Source organism: Talpa occidentalis, unplaced genomic scaffold (assembly GCF_014898055.3).
Source record: "Talpa occidentalis isolate TD23 unplaced genomic scaffold, MPIMG_talOcc4v2.1 talOcc4.3, whole genome shotgun sequence".
In the NCBI taxonomy this organism is placed as follows: domain Eukaryota; kingdom Metazoa; phylum Chordata; class Mammalia; order Eulipotyphla; family Talpidae; genus Talpa; species Talpa occidentalis.
The window spans coordinates 14,563,607-14,583,586 of record NW_023603184.1 but is presented as its reverse complement, the minus strand read 5'-3'; the positions used below and the strand labels follow the sequence as shown (position 1 = coordinate 14,583,586).

General features: G+C 35.7%; 1 protein-coding gene across 7 annotated transcripts in view; it reads left to right on the top strand.

Moving 5' to 3' along the window:
- The window catches only part of HIPK3 (homeodomain interacting protein kinase 3), a 70,497-nt gene extending 51,484 nt beyond the window's left edge, over nt 1-19,013 (top strand). For 3 of the 7 annotated variants that reach the window (XM_037522486.2, XM_037522490.2, XM_037522489.2), the window contains exons 4-17: nt 2,410-2,529; nt 3,415-3,501; nt 4,461-4,645; nt 6,118-6,277; nt 6,900-7,023; nt 10,203-10,324; nt 10,587-10,714; nt 10,807-10,968; nt 11,125-11,187; nt 11,472-11,765; nt 12,087-12,227; nt 13,725-13,960; nt 14,244-14,371; nt 15,111-19,013. In XM_037522486.2, coding sequence (XP_037378383.1) covers nt 2,410-2,529; nt 3,415-3,501; nt 4,461-4,645; nt 6,118-6,277; nt 6,900-7,023; nt 10,203-10,324; nt 10,587-10,714; nt 10,807-10,968; nt 11,125-11,187; nt 11,472-11,765; nt 12,087-12,227; nt 13,725-13,960; nt 14,244-14,371; nt 15,111-15,587 — 2,427 coding nt within the window. In that variant the 3' untranslated portion in view covers nt 15,588-19,013. The remainder of the gene's footprint in view (nt 1-2,409; nt 2,530-3,414; nt 3,502-4,460; nt 4,646-6,117; nt 6,278-6,899; nt 7,024-10,202; nt 10,325-10,586; nt 10,715-10,806; nt 10,969-11,124; nt 11,188-11,471; nt 11,766-12,086; nt 12,228-13,724; nt 13,961-14,243; nt 14,372-15,110) is intronic. The other 4 variants (XM_037522487.2, XM_037522494.2, XM_037522492.2 and 1 more) reach the window with 4 other exon arrangements.
- The last annotated feature ends 967 nt before the right edge of the window (nt 19,014-19,980 follow it).

Here is a 19,980-nt window from a genome sequence, read left to right as displayed (position 1 = left end):
GGAGGGTGACAGGGAGAAGTTGTTTTGTCTGGTGTACATTTCAGGTTTGATTTGGGTGGTTGGTCTTTCAGTTCATCAGAGGGGGAAATACATGAAAATAACAAATTTAAAAGAAAATAAGTTTGTTTACTTAAAGGTACCTTAAGGCCAGCCAGGTGGAGAGTTTCAGCAAGCAATTGGATCTTCAGCTCCAGAGCTAGAAATAGTTAGGTATGAATTTAGAGATAAAACTGTGGACACTTGGGGCTTTTACAGGAAAGAAGTCAGGTAAAACTCTGGACTGCAATGTCATTTAAAGGACAGATGGAGGGGGCAATAAATTAAAGGATGTCAGGAAATAGGAAGAGAACTAGAAAAAAAAATGGTGTTGTGGAAATGGAGGGAACAGAGTTTTAAAGTAAAGTTAGTAGCTTGTAGTATTAAAATGAGATAAAGATTTAATGTGACTAATGTGAACATTGTTAACTGACCATTAACTCTTTATATCACGATAAGAATGAAATAAATAGGACTTTTTTTTTTTTTCATTTTGCAGCTTCCATGCCTTTTTTTGGTCTTTTTTTTTTTTAAATATATGTTTTTTATGTTGTTGTTCCTCTTAGGTGTAAATAGGACTTATATTTTTAAGACTCTTAACCTAATAAGAATCAGAGTTTAAAGGAGGTTTTTTTTTTTGGGCCTCCCCGGTGGCGCAGTGGTTGAGCGCTGGGTTGCGAAGCTGTCCGCCGCCTCTGCGGCGCCGGTTCGATCCCCGGCTGCTCCCTGGCCACTGGAGGAGGGTCCCACATGGCGCGCAGACCTCTCCTGCCGCCCGCTGCTCCCCTCAGCAGTGTACTTCGGTCCTTCTGCCTGTTCTGCTCCCCACTCTGGCTCTGGTGAATTCTCTCACCCTCCCGCGCTTCTGACTGTGCCCAGTGCATGTATAAACAAAAAAACCAAAAAACAAACAAACAAATAAATAAAAAAAAAATGCCTCTATAAAAAAAAAATAAAAAATAAAAATAAAAAAAAGGAGGTTTTTTTTGAGGATAGAATATATTAACATTTTTGTAGACTATGGGGATTTTATAGATAGAAAGGAAGTTCTGGAATATACTAGGAGAGAATGAACTGATAGGCAAAGGCTCTGAGGTTTAAGGAAAAGAAAAAAGAACGCTGTGTTCTAAAGCTCACTTTAGAGAAGTAATACCTTTAAAAAGAAGAATGGAAGAAGTGCTAATTAATTCTAGATTTCTTCCTTTTCTAAGTTTGTATTTATTTCCCATGCTCAGCCACTAAGTTGAGGAACAGTTTTTTGAGGGTCTGTTGTCATGGGACTTGCAGATTTGTAAGTAAATAAAGTCCTTCCTTCAAGGGAACTCATGTGAATTCTAATGAGCATTGGGATAAATGGAAAAAGTATGGTGGCAAAAAATACAACAGAGCAAATGGATAAGGGGTATTAAGGAATGGAAGACTTGTCATTAGTGTGTTAAGGAAGGCCTCATAAATAAGATGACATTTGAACTGAGGGTGAACAGAAGTGAAGGATGAGCCATACAGATATCTGGGGCAAGAGAATTCCAAACAGAAGAATATTTTTTTAGTTCAGAGGCCCTGAGGCTGGACCTTTTCAGTGTCCTCCTGAGGGAACTCATCTGTGCCCCTGTCCTTTTCTACTGATTCAGCCATGCGCATGCCAGTGGTAAGGATGTGTCACCCCCAATGCTCCCACAGTCAAACCCATCAGTCTCAATCTCTTGGATTCACTCCCTCTATCCGTACTAAGTCTTTCGGTTCAGGCCCCTTCATCTCTCCTTTAACCTCATCCTCTCACCATTCTTAGGCATTAATTTAAAAATATAAATTGTCAATTTCCTGCTTAAATATCTCCAGTGGTTTCCCATTACTACCTCCCAGAGGTAATGCAGAGAAGAATGCAAACTTCTTAACTCCTGATAAAGCCTTCTGCCTGCTAGTTCAATTTATCTTTTGCCTTTTCTTCCTTAGTGAACCTCTGTGCTTCTAGTCTCCGAGTGTGTGGGTATTTTCTATATTTACTCATATTATAACCTTCACATTAATCACAGTAGATCAGGTTTTCCCTGTTCTTTCATGGTTTAACAAGCCCTTATTTTTTCCTCAAAGACCTAACTCAAACATTATCTTTTTTAGAGTTATGTGACTACAGTTATTTTAGGCATCCCTTTTCTGTCTAACCATAAAGCATGCATTTATTATGGTACTTAAAACACTGCATTATAATTGTCTACTTCTATGTTCCTCGCTAAGTTATAACCTTCTTGAGGGCACAGACTAACATCTTTTTATTTTTGACTAACGTTAGCTTAATGTCTGATAGACAAAGGGTGTTCATTTAATGTCTGTTGCATGAAAGAATAATCACTTCTCTTGTAAATTTTTTTCCAGATTCGATACATTTCGCAGACTCAAGGTTTACCAGGAGAGCAGTTGTTAAATGTGGGTACAAAATCCACACGATTTTTTTGCAGAGAAACAGATATTTCTCATTCTGGCTGGAGGCTAAAGGTAATTTTTAAAATTTTAGAAAGACATTTTTCTAAAATGTCTCATATGCATCTTACCCTCCATGTCTATTTTTATTTTATTGCATTTTTTCCTTTTGAATCTTCATTTTTATCCTTTCCTTTTTAAAGAGATAAACCCTCTCTGAATAACTTATTTAGCTTATTTTCTAACTGACATCATAATTATAAATTCATTTTAAATGGTTTTTTTTAAACTTTTATGTGTGTAATACCTTTTGTGCTGTGTATTTTTCTTCCTAATCCCAGTTCTACATTATAGAATAAGAATTGAATTTAACCACTTACTACATATCCCAAGTACCTAATTTATTGTTAGTATCTTTGGGCTATCAATGGATCCTCAAAGATTAACTTTAAAATTTGTTATTTTGTGTAAGGAGTTTGTTTTCTAGGTAATATTTTTTGGCCTGAAGCAAGTTCTCTCTTTTTTTTTTCCTACTTAAAATATACATTTTGGGGGCCCTCCTTGGTGGCCTAAGAGTTAAGTCTTTGTGCTATTAAGCTGTCACCGCTAAGGCCTGAGCTCGATCCCTGACCAGCAAGCTAGCCCACATATGGCACAGCGGACCTCTCCTGTCTCACCTGCTGCTCCCTTAGCAGTGTATTTCAGTAGATTCACCACCTGTTCTGCTCCCAATTCTGTTTCTGGTGAATCCTCTCATCCCCTGCACATCTGGCCTATACCCCAGTTCTTCTATGCAAAAATAAATACATCTTTTAAAAAAATACATTTTGGTAGTTATCCTTTGAAGCTACTACGTCCCTTAAATAATTAAATATATTATACTAAATGTGCCAGATGTAAAGAAATGCTTAAAATGATAGATAGTAATGTTATTTTTCTCTCTTTGATATATTCAATAAGACACTAGAAGAACATGAGGCAGAGACAGGAATGAAGTCTAAAGAAGCCAGAAAGTACATATTCAACAGTCTGGATGATATAGTGCATGTGAGTAGTCACTGGTGTTAATGTTGCATACTTACCGTGGTGGGCTTGAATGCCACAGATGCCAACACTTGTTAGTCATTTTCTAAATGGCTATAGAGTGCTGGCTATTTTTAAACCTTTCAAATGAAAATGATTATAGGGTTTCAACATTTCAGGAACTAAATTGCATTTGACTTCATCAAATACTTAATTTACATTATCCTGTTCTTTAGTATGTGGTGTTTTTCTTTAAAGGAAAAATCCTGGCAAACAAATTTCCGTATATCTTGATAGGAATGGATATTTGTTTAATTTTTTTTTTCAATTTAACTTGTTTTAAATGCTCATTGGTACCTCAGAGCACTTTGAGGAGTTGTTATAAACTGAATTTTTTATTTCAAAATAATTATAGTTCTCAGTTCTTTCCTTGTTGGAGGACACCCTGCGTAGTGAGCAGAAGGGCCTTGACCCGAGTCCCTAAGGCATGTGAAAACACATGCGTCTCGGAGGAAAACCTCTGGGTGACAGGACTTGGTGTTGAGAGCCTGGAAGTGACCTGCGTACATCTCCACAGTTTGAGAACAACAAAAATAATGAGGGAACTTCCCAGGCTCTGGCTAGGGGGCGATAAGATTATGTGCGTGAGAACTAACCACCTGGTACCCCTACTGTCTGAAGTAAATAGATAATAGTAAGAAAATAGACTAATCATTCATACATGTTATCATTATATGGTATGCTTTGATGTTACACCTGCTGCAATTAAAATAGTATATAATGAGCACTAAGACAATAAAGATTTACTGCATGCTAGACATGACAGTCCCCCATGTCTGATTTCCCTCACCATCGTGTCCCAGGTCTCGGACTCACTAGAAGTCCACATTTCCTTGTGATTTTTTTTTTTTTTTAATCCATGAAACTTTAACATGCAACCTTCTATGGCTTATTTTTATTTGATGAAATTTTTGCTTTCTTAGGTGAACACAGTGATGGATTTGGAAGGAAGTGATCTTTTGGCTGAGAAAGCTGACAGAAGAGAATTTGTTAGTCTGTTGAAGAAAATGTTGCTGATTGATGCCGATTTAAGAATTACTCCAGCAGAAACTTTGAACCATCCTTTTGTTAATATGAAACATCTTCTAGATTTTCCTCATAGCAACCAGTACGTTACTTTAAAATCTTTTAAAATGATTCTGAAGGGCCTCCCCGGTGGCGCAGCGGTTGAGCGCTGGGTTGCGAAGCTGCCCGCGGCCTCTGTGGCGCCGGTTCGATCCCCGGCTGCTCCCCGGCCACCGGAGGAGGGTCCCACATGGCGTGCAGACCTCTCCTGCCGCCCGCTGCTCCCCTCAGCAGTGTACTTCGGTCCTTCTGCCTGCTCTGCTCCCCGCTCTGGCTCTGGTGAATTCTCTCACCCTCCCGCGCTTCTGACTGTACCCAGTGCATGTATAAACAAAACAAAACAAACAAACCAGCAAACAAATAAATAAAGCATGCCTCTATAAAAAAAAAAAAAAAAATGATTCTGAAGAAATAAAACGTTAGTTCTTTAGAAAGTCAGTGTTAGATGAATGTTTTAGTTTCTTCTTTAAATATGTAAACTGAGTCAAAAGAGGTTAAGCTAAGTTGGCCAAGTTCATATAGATTAGTGAGTGGCAGGGTAGAACTAGAACATAAATCTGAATTGCATTCCAGCTTATTTTTTTCCCCCAAAATACCATGTTGAAAATGACTGAATGATTGTTTTTACATGGTATTCTTACCTTACCAACCAGGCATGTATATATGTAGTTAAAGGAAGTATTAACAGTTTTTTTCTTCCAAGTCACATTTCAGTTCTGATAGACCTTAGATTTTATCTTCTTTTGAACCCTGCAAAACCCATTTACCTTTTTTAAAAAACATTTTTTTGATTTAACATTGCATTATAATATTATGTAATCTTCAAGTGTTCATCACTGACAATAACGTGTGCAGAGCAAACTACATTTTCAATTTTCCTTCACACTGTTTGTTTTCTTTCCCTTCCCTTCTCTTCTCTCTCATATGCATTTAGAAGGAAAGGGGGTTTTAAAAATGGATTAGTAGAGAAGAATATGTGTTCAAGTTGAATTGCTTTATTAACGTTTCTTTAGGCATTACAAATTCTTTGTCTCCCTCCTCTTAAAAGACTGAAAGGAGTAAAGTGACTTAAATCAACTTCTTTTATTACTTTAAAAACACTGAAGAAATGCACAGAGATGAACTTATATCCCTTATTGAGAATCACCCCTTTAATATAAAGCCCATCATGATGACCACATACTTTGGTACCATTAATTTAGGGATGTGGAATTCTAGAAACTTAGGAAAAATTATTTAGGGTAAGAGGGTCATAAAATTATAGCATGCTAACCAAAAGCCATGTTGAATATTGCCCTGGTGTCTTACAAAAAAAGTATTACGGATATAAGATAGACTTTTACTTGCTTTGAAATTTCATCTTTTCTTATAGAATTTCCTGGTAGAAATGGCATCAAAAATAAGCAATAAAGTACAAGTCATAGACTTTTTTTCTTTTGGAAGTTATTTTAAATTTTATTGATGTTCATTAATTTTAGATGATTCTAAATATTTAAAATAATTTTTCTTTTGCAGTGTAAAGTCCTGTTTTCATATAATGGATATTTGTAAATCCCACCCAAATTCATGTGACACAAATAATCACAACAAAACTTCACTTGTAAGACCAGTTGCTTCAAGCAGTACTGCTAATTTGACAGCAAATTTTACTAAAATTGGCACATTAAGAAGTCAGGTAAGAACTTACAGTATTTAATAATTCATCTTTCTTTTTAAAGATTACTTATTTTGCTTTTGAAATATACAGAATTTTCATGTCAGCCATTATCGATTAATAGTGATGATGAGGTCTCATTAGGGCTATTCTATTAAATCTAATTTTCAGGGTAACTATCAGAACATAGTTACCCAAATTCATTTTTTCTTTTCACCTTTCCTTCTCTCATTATCTTACACCTGCCCTTCTATGCCACAGTTGTATGAAATGAACTCATGTAGGATCAGTTTCTGGGTCTATTTTCATTTTTTGAAGTTGGGGTTGCATTGGTTTAGAAGTGTATGATTTAGAAGTGTATGATCACACCCTTGAAGTGTATGTTACTATATCACAACCATCTCCAATGTACTCTGTGGGACCCTCGCCTGTGGTGGCCGGGAACCGAACCGGTGCTGCAGAGGCTGCAGGCAGCCTTGCACCCCTGCGCTCAACCGCTGCGCCACCAGGGGAGGCTCCAATGTACTCTGGGTCCATTTTTATTGTAGAATTATAATTTTAAGGAGCGTACTTAAATTTTAAAGCGTACGTGTAGCAACTAGAAGTCTGCCTGCATAATAAGATAACACATTGATTGTTTCAGGCATTAACTACATCTGCTCATTCAGTTGTGCACCATGGAATTCCTCTGCAGGCTGGAACTGCTCATTTTGGTTGTGGTGATGCTTTTCAGCAGACACTGATTATCTGTCCCCCAGCTATTCAAGGTATTTTCATTTAAATTATATTTTGCATTTAGGCTTGCATTATTTTAACAAATGTAGGTATCCTTTAAAAGCATTGTATAGTTTTTGTTATATTCAATGCAGCATTTGAATTTAAGCTGGTCAGTAGCTTTTGGACCAAGTGACACTCATTTCTTGACTGGAGATCCATTGTTATCATCATTAACAAAATGGGTCATATGATACTTGTATTCCAGTAGAGACTAGCATGTTAAAAAATACCTGGGTAGAATTTAGTGAGCATGGCAAAGCTATGGGTTGTCCTATACTTAGCGTCACTGCTCCATGTGTTCAGGTAAGTACCTGTGATCTATCATTAGTAGACATTCAAGTTGCCAAGTCTTTAAATTTTGGTCAAGTTCTGGCCCAAAATGTTAGTCTTGTCCTTTACCCATAAGTTAGGGTTTTTTTGTTTAAAGATTTTCTATTTATTTATACAAGAACTGGGGTACAGGTCAGAGGTGCGGGAGGGTGAGAGAATTCACCAGAGACCGAGCGGGGAACAGAACATTCAGACAGACCAAAGACACTGCTGAGGGGAGCAGCAGGCAAGGCAGGAAAGGTGTGCCACGCCATGTGGTTTCTTTCTGGCCGGCCGGGAATCGAACCCGCACCACAGAGGCTGTGGACAGTTTCACAGCACGGCGCTCAACCTGCTGCACCACCAGGTAGGCCCGTTTGTTTGTTTGTTTTAAATGAAGAAAAAGGAATTGATTTTGATTAAATTAGCTTGTGTCTATTCTTTTAGTTAGAAATAACAAATTCTAAAGTGGAGATAGGTGCCAGAACTTTGAAGAGATCACAGATTCTCAAACTGGGGCATTTCTTAGTTGACTTTTAGAGGGCAGTAGCAGCAACCCTTACCAGTACTGGAATAACCAGAATAAAACCCAACTTCCGAAGTGCCTTCCTAGAATTTTGACCTTGCTAGGCTTTAACTTCTAGTTATATCTTAAAGTAAGAACTCAGGTGCAAGTAGGGCTTTAAGTCACTCTTTGAAGCTTGGTGATCATACTGTATAGCGTAAACAGTTGGTGCTAAGTCAGAATACCTGGAATCTGTTTTGCTGTGCCATCCTAGACAACTCTTTAACCTGGTTTAGCTTTAGTCAAAGGAAACAGGCAGAGCAGATACACTATCTTAGTTATTTCTCTCTCTTAATATTTCTGGATTCTGAAGGTTATTTGAATTTTATTTGACTTAAGGATTTGAGCAACTTAAAATTTTTTTTAATTTTAATATTTCTCACAGTACCTAACAAAGCACCAAGGATTATTTGTTGACTTGATTGTTAATAAGAGATGTGAAAAATCTATCAACTCATAAGCCACTTTTGTTCTACCAGGGTAGCTTTGCTTTCATTTTTTTAATATATTTGATTTTCACATAAGATTTCATTAAGAGAAAGGTTTGTATCACAGAAAATATTAAAAATGACAACTCAGATGATTAAAAAACCTTAGATGCTTGATTTTCAAGATGAAATTGTGGTTCAGTGATGGTCAACCTGAGGGCAACCCACCTCCACCTTCATAGTGTGGTATATCAAGATTTTGAAAAGCAATTTTTTTGAGGGTTAGAGCCTACTTACTTAAAAGGCTTATGAATTTTTTTTTTTTTAATTGCGGTAACATTGGCTTACACCACTGTATACAATTTAGAGGTATAGGATCACACCCACTACCAAGGCACTTAGAGTCCTCCCCCATAGTCTTGTTATGTCCCCATTTTGCTCTCTCACCCCCTTCTCCCTGCTATAACTTTCAAATCTACATTCAGATTTCTAGGGTTACTGGTTTTGTTTTATCAGATGATTTGCTTTGTTTCTTATGAGACATTTCTGAGCACAATTTGTGTATCATTCTTAAAACATTCAATGAAATTAGACAAATCTTATTTTTTAAATATGGTTTATAGTTGATAAAAGATTAATTACCTTGCTGTACACATGGTAACCATGAGTAGGTCATAGTATGGATGATCAAAAAAAAAGGAAATATTCCAGACTCATTAACTCATTGTCAAGAAAATACTTTTGAATTAGAATTAACAAACAATATTTGTTAGCATATGTAACAGATGCAGCTGAAACGAAAGAACACTTAAGGTCTATAATTGTGTTGTTTCAATGTTTCTTGGTATAGTTTCAGTTTAATATCATAAGACTTAATATTTGTAAGATACCTTTACAATGTATGACACAAATATTAGCATTAATAGGGATAACATGGCTGGTAATCCTGCTTTCTAATTTTTGTAGTGGGTTAACATAATGGTAATGTACTTGTTTCAAAGTTCCCACAGCTCTCTAGTAGAAACACTAGATTAAACCACTTTGGGTAGCACTTAGTTGCACCATCATATTAAGCAGAAAGGTTATATTTTGCTTTTCCTTTGGAGAATTGTCTTGAATCATGTAAAACATCGTGTCCATTTGAAGTGGTCTACTCCCCATTTGATGCCACAAGTGTAAGATTCAGTTACAGTTTTAATTTTTTTTAAAGATTTATTTATTTAATACATACAAGAATTGGGGTACAGGCCAAGGGTGTGGAGGTGAGAGTATTCACCAGAGAGAGAATGGGAAACAAAACAGGCAGATTGACTGAAATATACTGCCAAGGGGAGCAGCGGGTGAGTCAGGAGAGGTCTGCTGCGCCATGTGTGTAGCTCCCTGGCCAGGGATCGAACTCATGTTGCAGAGGCTGCAGATAGCTTCATAGGTTGCATCTTAACCCCTTGCACCAACAGGAAGGCCCCAATTACAGTTTTAAAGAAGGAAATGCTAAGCTTAGTTAGAAGATCAGGATAGTGAATGAACTAGATTTACCTTTTCATGTTCTTTATCTATTACTAAACTATTTGAAAAGGAAAAGAAAGCTATAATAACAAATTTTAAAAGAAAATGGGATGTTTTGAGAAAAACAAGTGATCCAGGTTTGTAGGTGCATTTAAAGCAGTAGAAAGAGTAGCCTTTATAACAAGTTTTGGGATCATCTAGCACAAGTTAATAAGAATCTCACTTTCCTACTAGGTTGCTGTAAATGCTATGCTCTTTAATCAGAATTTTAGCACTTCTTTTAAGTTTAGAAAAAGATGTTTTACAGGTTAACTCAGAGGACGATTTTTTCTTTTGAGAATGCTTCTTATATCTTTCACAGGTATTCCTGCTACACATGGTAAACCCACTAGTTATTCAATAAGGGTAGATAATACAGTTCCACTTGTTACTCAGGCCCCAGCTGTGCAGCCTCTACAGATCCGACCAGGAGTTCTTTCTCAGGTTGGTAATAACTCATTATTTTTGCATGTGTGTTATCCTCCTTCTACTCAAGTATATCAAATAGGATGCTGATCCATTTGTAGTATATTGGTCTTCGCTGTTGGAAAGCAATGAAAATGACCTGAATGGGAAATGGATCCTTTGCAGAGTACTGACTTTGACTTTTATAATATTAGTTGATTGTAACTTTAATATATTTCTGGTTTTAAGATGTAGTAAAGGTGAAGTACTGTAACTTATTAGTGTTTTGTTTCTGGTGCAGCAGACGTGGTCTGGTAGAACACAGCAGATGCTGGTACCTGCTTGGCAACAGGTAACACCCATGGCTGCTGCTACTACCACATTAACTTCTGAAAGTGTGGCTGGTTCACAAAGACTTGGAGACTGGGGGTAAGTTGAAAACAGAAGTCCTTCTTTGTGAATAGTTTATATAAAAGATCTTGGTAAAGAAGGTATTCAATTTTTCTAAACTTTTTCCTTAGGAAAATGATTTCTCACAGCAATCATTATAGCTCAGTGATGCCGCAACCTCTTCTAACCAATCAGATAACTTTATCGGCCCCTCAGCCAATTAGTGTGGGCATTGCACATGTTGTCTGGCCTCAGCCTTCCACTCCCAAGAAAAATAGACTGTGCCAGAACAGGTTGGTATTTGTACTTTAACTGTTCTCTGTACTTTGAGAATTAATCTTTATAATAAATTTTGCATGTACACTGAAGGGTCACTCTGTTATATTCAAAATGACCTCTTTGATAGCTTTGTTATAAACACTAAGCCAGCTCCCTTCTCAATTTCTCAGAGGTATTTTGGTAAAACTAATGGAATGGGAGCCAGGAAGAGAGGAAATAAATGCTTTCAGTTGGTAAGATTGTCTTCATTGCCCTTTTGATTTATTGTCTACCTATAATATAGCAATTTTAGATATTCAGATACACACTTACTAAAAAAAAAAAAAAATTACCAGTTGACTGTATGTGAATCTACACTGAAAATTCTAGAGATAGTTTGTATTTCACAAAACTCACAATATGTGTGTTAACACATCATCGTGAATAAGAGTGGTTGCATTGTTCATGGGCTTTGTTAGAAAAATGTCATTGTACCTGTTTTGGTTATGGAAATGACATATTATTCCTTTGATTGCAGGAGTAATTCATTACAGAATACCAATATCCCGCATTCAGCGTTTATTTCTCCAAAGATAGTAAATGAGAAAGATGTGGAGGAAGTAAGTTGTGTAGAAACACAAGACAATCATAACTCAGAAGGAGAGGCAAGAAATTGTGAAACGTCTGTCAGACAGGACTCTGATTCGTCGGTTTCAGACAAACAGCGGCAAACCATCATCATCGCTGACTCCCCTAGTCCTGCAGTGAGTGTCATTACTATTAGCAGTGACACTGATGAGGAAGAGGCGTCACAGAGACATTCACTCAGAGAGTAAGTGCCAAATGCAGTTACTTGCATATATGCTACATTCCTTAAGTAATAATGATGGTGCCCTCTGGCATGGCAAAAGAAAACTTTGTGACTTATTCCTTGTCCTTTGGATTAAAACCTTCAAGTTAGATAATCAAATTCTACACAGAGAGATGTCCTTAATAGTTTTTCACAATTATTGTAGCAATTTTCCTGTATTTATGAGCTTTAGTTTTTAGTCCATGTTAGGCCACTCTTAATTGTTTCAGATCCTTTAAATAATGTGAATCTTAGCTATCTTCTTACTTTTGATACACATTTTTCCCTTCCCTCTTCCACTAGATGTAAAGGTAGTCTAGATTGTGAAGCTTGCCAGAGCACTTTGAATATCGATCGGATGTGTTCATTAAGTAGTCCTGATAGTACTCTGAGCACGAGCTCCTCAGGGCAGTCCAGTCCATCCCCTTGCAAGAGACCGAACAGGTAAAGGAATTTCGATAGTAGTATATAGCAAATAATGAGTCTACTAAAAATCCTATGATTTTTGTTGTGTGTTGTTGTTGTTGTTCAAATTAGTAAGTGCCTGCCAGTTTACCACGGTGGCTTCTCTTTTGAGCATAATTTTTCAATTATATTACTTTTTTTAAACTCAGATTTTAAGTTGTCCTTTTCTTTATTGTTATAGAACAGATCTAAATGAAAAATTGAGGGTTATAATGAATGATTTTTAAAGAATGATCTGTTTGAAAGGGTAAAATCACATTCACAACTTTAGCTCCACAGACTGCTATCGTAACTTAGATTTCAAATGCATCATAGACTTCAAAATAAAAAGGGTATGTTTTGGATAGTGAAGTAATGGCTCAATATCAGTAGAATATCTGCTGTGATTTTTTTCCCCCCTCATCAGTGATTGATTTGCATACTTTTATCCATATTTCCTTATCTACCTTTCTTTTTGTCCTGGGACTTGCATTACCAATAAGTTCAGAGCCTCACCTAACCAGCATGATATACTAATACATTAAGAGATAAGTCATAAAAATTTTAGTGAAATATGTTTGATTTCATCTTAGAGAAATTATCTTAAGTCTTAATTTATACATTTGTTTTTCTTAGTCAGGAAATACGGTATTGAGTACTTACAACCAAAACTCTGTGGTAGATAAAAAGGAATTTTAACACTTTTTTTTTTTTATATATAAGTTGCCTTTAATGTGGTTTGGAAGTTGATGTACACACATATATACATTAATATATACATACACATATATATGTAGATGTATTTATGTAATTATATGTAGATATATTTATAAGATATAGAAATAAGATATACAGCTCAAATATGCATATGAAAAGAAATTTTTACATTGTTGAGCATAAAGTAAATGATTAAAGCAGATAGGAATGCTGTAGAAATCTCAAGTATAGAAATATTGTCAGGTCCTAAGAGGGCAAGGAAAAGAAAAGAGAAATCTAGTATTATGGCTAGCTTTCAGAGAGGTGGGAGAGAACTTTTCAGAGATCTGGTTTATTGAAATGACCCAAATTACCACTTTTGGCACCTATCCCATATTCATTCTAACCTAATCTGAAATACCCAAGTCACATATTTATGTTTGTAGTGTTCATTTAAGTCATTCAGAACAGTGCTGCTTTTGTAGTCTTTTGTTGAAATTTTATGAAATGTATGAAATGGAGCTTTATGAACCCTTACTAAAAAGTCAAGTCGGAAGGGAAAGGAAAGAAAATCCAGTGCCAAAAGGATGTTCCTGAACAGGACAGAATTAGTGTTACCTGTCTGAATGGAGAATTAAGTTGAGTGTATAGAAAATCTATGAAAAATTGTTACTGGACAAGGAAGAAATTGTAATTGTTAAGAAATAACTGATTAAAGTCTCCTCGATTTGCTGGAGCCTAGGTACTACTTATCACGATTTAATGTTGAAAAACATTAATAAAAATACTTTTTTGTTGTAGTATGTCAGATGAAGAGCAGGAAAGCGGCTGTGATACTGTGGATGGCTCTCCAACATCAGACTCTTCAGGACATGACAGTCCATTTGCAGAGAGCAGTTTTGTGGAGGATACCCATCAAAACACAGATCGGGTAACCTCTGCCAACACAGAAACCAAACCAGCTGTTTGTACTGTTGTGGTGCCAACAATGGGACTAGAAAATAGATTAAATGCCGATGAGCATATGGCAAACACAGGTAAAACAGTCATTCCTGTTTCCCTAATTTCTCCTATAAGCTCTTAATGTAGGAACATCAGAGAATGCTATTGCCAAAAGTCATCTCTGGATTTCCAATTTGACCCCGCCAAATGGATTGTACAAAAGGAAATCTCTTTTGATACCATCTAGTGCTTAGAAATAAAGAGATCCTTTTCTTTTTTTAAAGGTTCTCAAGCACTGTTTTGTAGGATACCTAAAGACCTCTCTGCTTTTTAAGTGAGAAGGAAGAAAGCATTAACTAGTATTTTGTTGGTTTCTAGATTCTATATGCCAGCCATTATTGAAAGGCCCATCAGCCCCTGGAAAATTAAACCAGCCTTCCTCAGTGGGTAATCGTCAGCAAAAATTGACATCAGCATTCCAGCAGCAGCATTTGAATTTCAGTCAGGTATGTTTGTGAATTAATAGTATGTGATTCAAATTCAGCAGTTTTTTTCACTGTATATACAGTCTTAGAAAAATTTTCCCCTTTCATTATGCCAATGACCAGAGAGTAATTGGCCTTATAGTAGAAAAATCAAGCAGATTATCAACAGAACTTGAATTCTTTAGAAAGATTAGACTCTTAGATTCTGTTTTTCTCTCTTTTTTGGTGTGCTTGTTATCTTAAACTTCCTTAGATCACAATGTACACTAATGGATTAATAGTTACATTTCTTACGTGTTATTAGTGATAGAGATCATCTGATGAACAGAAAGAAAGAATTTAGGGAAAGAATAGGTATTGAAATCAGACCTGTGTTGAAATTCCAGTTTTGCCAAATACTATGGAATTAACCTTTGGTCTCTTCACCAAATCTGGACAACAGTAATGGGAATAATAGCTTATTGTGGGATTGTTCTGGAATAAATAACGCTGGGTAGCTATTATTAATGATGGGCATAGTGGTACTATTAGTAACAGTAAGTGCAATGCTAATACTAAAATAAAATTTAGTAATATTTAAATATGTTGATGTTTAAATAATATTTAAATAATATTTAAATAAATTGATGTTTTTCTCTTCTCTAATTTTACTTAGTATAAACTAAGTGTAACTCCTTATGAATTCAGTCACAGTGTGTGTGTGTGTGTGTGTGTGTGTGTGTATGTGTGTATGTTTTTGTAATTTTTTTTTTTTAAATAGGTTCAGCACTTTGCATCTGGGCATCAGGAGTGGAATGGAAATTTTGGACATCGAAGACAGCAAGCTTATATCCCTACTAGTGTTACCAGTAACCCATTTACTCTTTCTCATGGAAGTCCCAACCACACAGCTGTGCATGCCCATCTGGCTGGAAGTACGCACCTCGGAGGACAACCTACTCTACTTCCATACCCATCATCAGCCACCCTCAGTAGTGCTGCACCAGTGGCCCACCTCTTAGCCTCTCCATGTACCTCAAGACCTATGTTACAGCATCCTACTTACAATATCTCCCATCCCAGTGGCTTAGTTCACCAAGTCCCTGTGAGCATAAATCCCCGTCTGTTACCATCCCCAACCATCCATCAGACTCAGTACAAACCAATCTTCCCACCACATTCTTACATTGCAGCATCACCTGCATATACTGGATTTCCATTGAGTCCAACAAAACTCAGCCAGTATCCATATATGTGAAAACTCAAAAAGAATATATTGAGGAAGCTCAATGATATAAACATTTGATTAAAAATAAAAACATGGTATTTAATAAATATTAGCCATGGCACAAGAAAATTATTTTTGAATCATGTAGACTTGGGTGCAATTTAAACAACTTTGAGCTTTAAAAAAAATCACTTTTAATGTGTTTTGCACATTTGGTATAACTTGTCTTTGGTCATGTTATCTTCTTATGTAGTAACTCTAGACAGGTGACTTATGGGAGCAGAAGTACAGTTTTGCTCCTGCTATTTTTTATAAAATTGCCTTCTAACTAGTGCAAGACACGTCCACATTTGGGAAGCCATTCTGTGTACAGACTTAGAGCAACAGATGCACATATGTCAGAATTAACAACATACAAGTGAATTGTATTACCTGTGTCTTAGTGTATAAATGTTGGGTCACTTACCTAAGAAATTGAGCTATTGTTCTTTACATTTGCATGTGTCTTTGCATGGGCAAAATGTTGCCTAGACTTTGCTCTTAATGTTGTTCTAATAATCTCAGCTGCATTGTAAACCGTTTCCACACATAGTGCCTTAAATATTTGAGGTTGTTAATGTTATTACCTATATATAAATGTTGAGGACTGCAGCACTTAAAATTCAGACTTACTCTTTAGTTTTCTTTTGATAGAGTAATGTTCATTTTGGTTTTGTGCGGTATGATTTCAGGTTGTAGCTGTTTTTTCCATAAGAGGGCAGCATGTTTGCTATAGCTGAATTCTGCTGTCTGATTTTTCAGAATGATCTAGCTTCAAGAAAAGCAAGCAGTTAGTAGTGCTTAAGAAAAAATGATTCAAGTATCTAATGGATAGTTGATAACTGTCACAACACAGCATTTTATATACTGTTAATTGAAACTGCAATACAATCTAAGTTTATTTTGGGGAGTGTTTGCTGTATAATTGGATTTAATAAAATGTTTAGAGGTGCAGTAGGCATGACTTTGAGTAGATAATGAAAGAAAATGCAAAATGCTCATTGATTCATGATGTGGTTTCATCTTAGCTTGGGCAAACCATGCAGTATTTAATAAATAGTAGCAAAATATTTACTATTGAAGCTTGAAGAGATGTGAGTTCTTTGTGTGCAATTTTTCATTTATGCATGTGAAAGATGTTTTGTTTTTTTTTTTCGTATTTTTACATTGTAGTAATTGTTTTTGCTTGTTGGTGGTGTTTGCTTATTTAATACATTCCGTCAGGGACAGAAATTACATGCTTTTTTTCCTAGGAAGTGTGGTTTTTCCCTTTTTTTTTTTTTTTTTTTTTTTTTGGGTGGTGGTGGTTATGTTTAAATGAAGTTGCTTTTACAGCACCAAAGACTTAATCATCCATTTCCTATATAAAAGGTAGCTACTTTTTGCATAGACCTCAAGTATATTGTAGTGTAGAGATGGGATTTAAGGAAAGGTATTAAACAGGCTGTGTTTTAGCTTATGGGCAAGTAATAAATTGTATCATTTATCTTGAATGTATCATAGATAAGCTGCTATATAACGATTGCCACTTCAGATAGCTGTGAAATTAGGTGATTAACTAGTTGTTATTTAGCCTTCTAATTTCTGTATAAGTCTAATTACATGAACTAGAAGATGGGGTTTTGATTTTTTACTTTGCTTTTCTGTTTGGAGTGTCATTGTAACTACTGTATTGTAAATGATGGGAAATAATTGCATATGTTATTTTGGGGTGTGTCATTTGCATCAGTATTTTATCTCTATTAATGTTTGTGCTCATCACTGCATATAAAAAGAAAACTTGGATGTATCAATGTAACTTAATTTTTTTTTGTTTTCATACTGGCATTGTAGACACTTGAGAAAGCTGTATCTTGCAGGCTTGACTTAACTTTTTCCTTATAAATCTGGAATATAATCTTACAGCATTTACTGGAATAAGCAGTACAAAGCATTTGAGTATAAAACTGCAAAATGTTTTGGATTTACAGCATTTCTTTGATAAATAAATTGCATACCACTAGTACAGCTTTAGTACAGCATTGACAATAAGCTAATAATGGATAAACTTTCCTTTACTCCATTAACACAAGCAGTGTTTTATTTAATAGTCATCAATGAAATAAATGTGCCTGAAATTGATTTTAAAAATTACAGTATTAGATCATACAATAAAAACCAGCAGTACATTTTTAGTCACACTGAAAATGAAGGACTTAATTTTCCCCACAAGTTTCAGTGTTTTTAGTATAATCAATTCTATGCATTTTATATAAATAGAAGTATATATATAACACATAAAAAAGGAATAGCCTAAGATTAATTTAAAAGATTATTTACAGATGACAAATTTATGGAGTCACTATTTAAGTAAACTTGCTGCCCTCCACAGCCTTTTAATTTTATTTATATGGGCCAGCAGATTACTGATACCTGCTCACTTGGAAATGAATCAATGCTGGCAGTGAATGTTTTTGAAACCCATGTGCACCAAGGATTGATTGATGTTTGTACCAGAAACAGGTACAAAACTGGCACAGTTTTCTTTTGGTTCAGGGCTATGTTTACTACCCTGAAGTGTTGTATTTTCTGTAGTTCAGTTTTAAGATAGACATGGACTATAAATGGTAAATGTCAATGTTTTCTTAATATAGTAATGTTTAATAAAGGCGTACTTCAGATAAATACACTGCTTAACTGATTCTAATCATGGGATTTTTATGTGTTTAAAAATAAATTTCACAATTCTGCTGAATTCTAAATTTAGCATATTGACAAAAAGTATCTGGGTTTACCTCTTTAAAACCCTTTTTTTTGCCACTTTCATTTTAATGCTTTCTTAAATAAAACACTGCATGACTTCCAAGTTGCATATTTGCATATTATTTTAATTTGCAAAATATTTCTTTATCAAATATCCTGGCATTTATTCCTTTCCTTCAGGGTATTTAAATATGTTACTGTAGTAGCAAACCCTTTTTATTTTTAAACACTCTACTTATTTTAAACTTGTTTGCATTAAGTAAAAGTTAAATCATACACTGCAAGGTGTAGGACGATTTGTTTTAACAAACCCAATGATACACATTTGATTACTAAGTTTGAACTGTTAACTGTTTAACAATTTTAGACTTGTGGCTATCTTTCTTTGGTTTGTTTGTTTTGCTTTTATTTCTATGCTACACTAGATTGCCATGTAGCAATTGCACTGTGCAATATTACAATAAGGACTGGGAAAATTTTTATGGATGTAATGTCTATTACAGTTTGCGATAGTATTTCTCTCTAGTTCTCAGTGATTTAAATGTGACCAAGCCTTCTGTACTTTGTCACAAAAAGCGGGTTTTCCAGGTGACTATTTTGGTGAGTGTCAAAATAAGAATTTATGGTGTATTACTGTCGATTCACTTTGAATTAAAATATATATATTGCAGCAAACAGCTTGTTGACTTTTTTTCTATCCCAGTACTGCTGTGTAGGGAAAGAAAAGGTTTGTATATCACTGAGTTACATCATCTCTTCAATTCTCAGAAACACCCATGAGATAGGTACTAATATATTCATAATGTGATTGAGAAAAATAGGATCAAAATAACTAGTTAAGTCGCCCAAAGTCATACTGCTCGTGAGTGGTGAATTTGAGTATGATCAGGCTGTCTTACTGTAAATATACCTTTTTAAAAGTCTAAGGCAGTGTGCCATAAGTAAACTTCAACCACAGGATAACCATAGCCCATCTCTCTTGAGCATTGTTTTCTTGAATATTTTTTGAGGTAAATGTTTCTGTTCAATATGAGTGGATGAAGAATAGGGAATTCACATGTATTCTTTTTTTTTTTTTAAAGATTTATTTATTTATTATTTATTTATACAAGCACTGGGTACAGTCAGAAGCGTGGGAGGGTGAGAGAATTCACCAAGCCAGAGCGGGGAGTAGAGCAGGCAGAAGGACTGAAGCACACTGCTGAGGGCGCAGCAGGAGAGGTCTGCGTGCCATGTGGGACCCTCCTCCGGTTGGCCAGGGAGCAGCCGGGGATCGAACCGGCGCCGCAGAAGCTGCGGGCAGCTTCGCAACCCAGCACTCAACCGCTGCGCCACCGGGGAGGCCCTCACATGTATTCTTAAGACATAAAACAAGACTTTGTACTAGACCAAATCAGGCACGGTGTTTTCAAATTCCACATCATACTTCATGGATCTCACTGTAGAGGAACATCAGTAGGAAAGTTGTAGGGGAGCACATTACCAGGATGTACCCACATACTGAGAATACATGTTTTTAATCTTTCTCAGTTAACTTTTTTTTTTTTTCTTTTTTTTTTTTTCAGTTAACTTTTAATTGAAGTGTGATATATGCACTCTGACCTCTTCAATATTTAAAAGATACATCCATTTGTATGTAGTT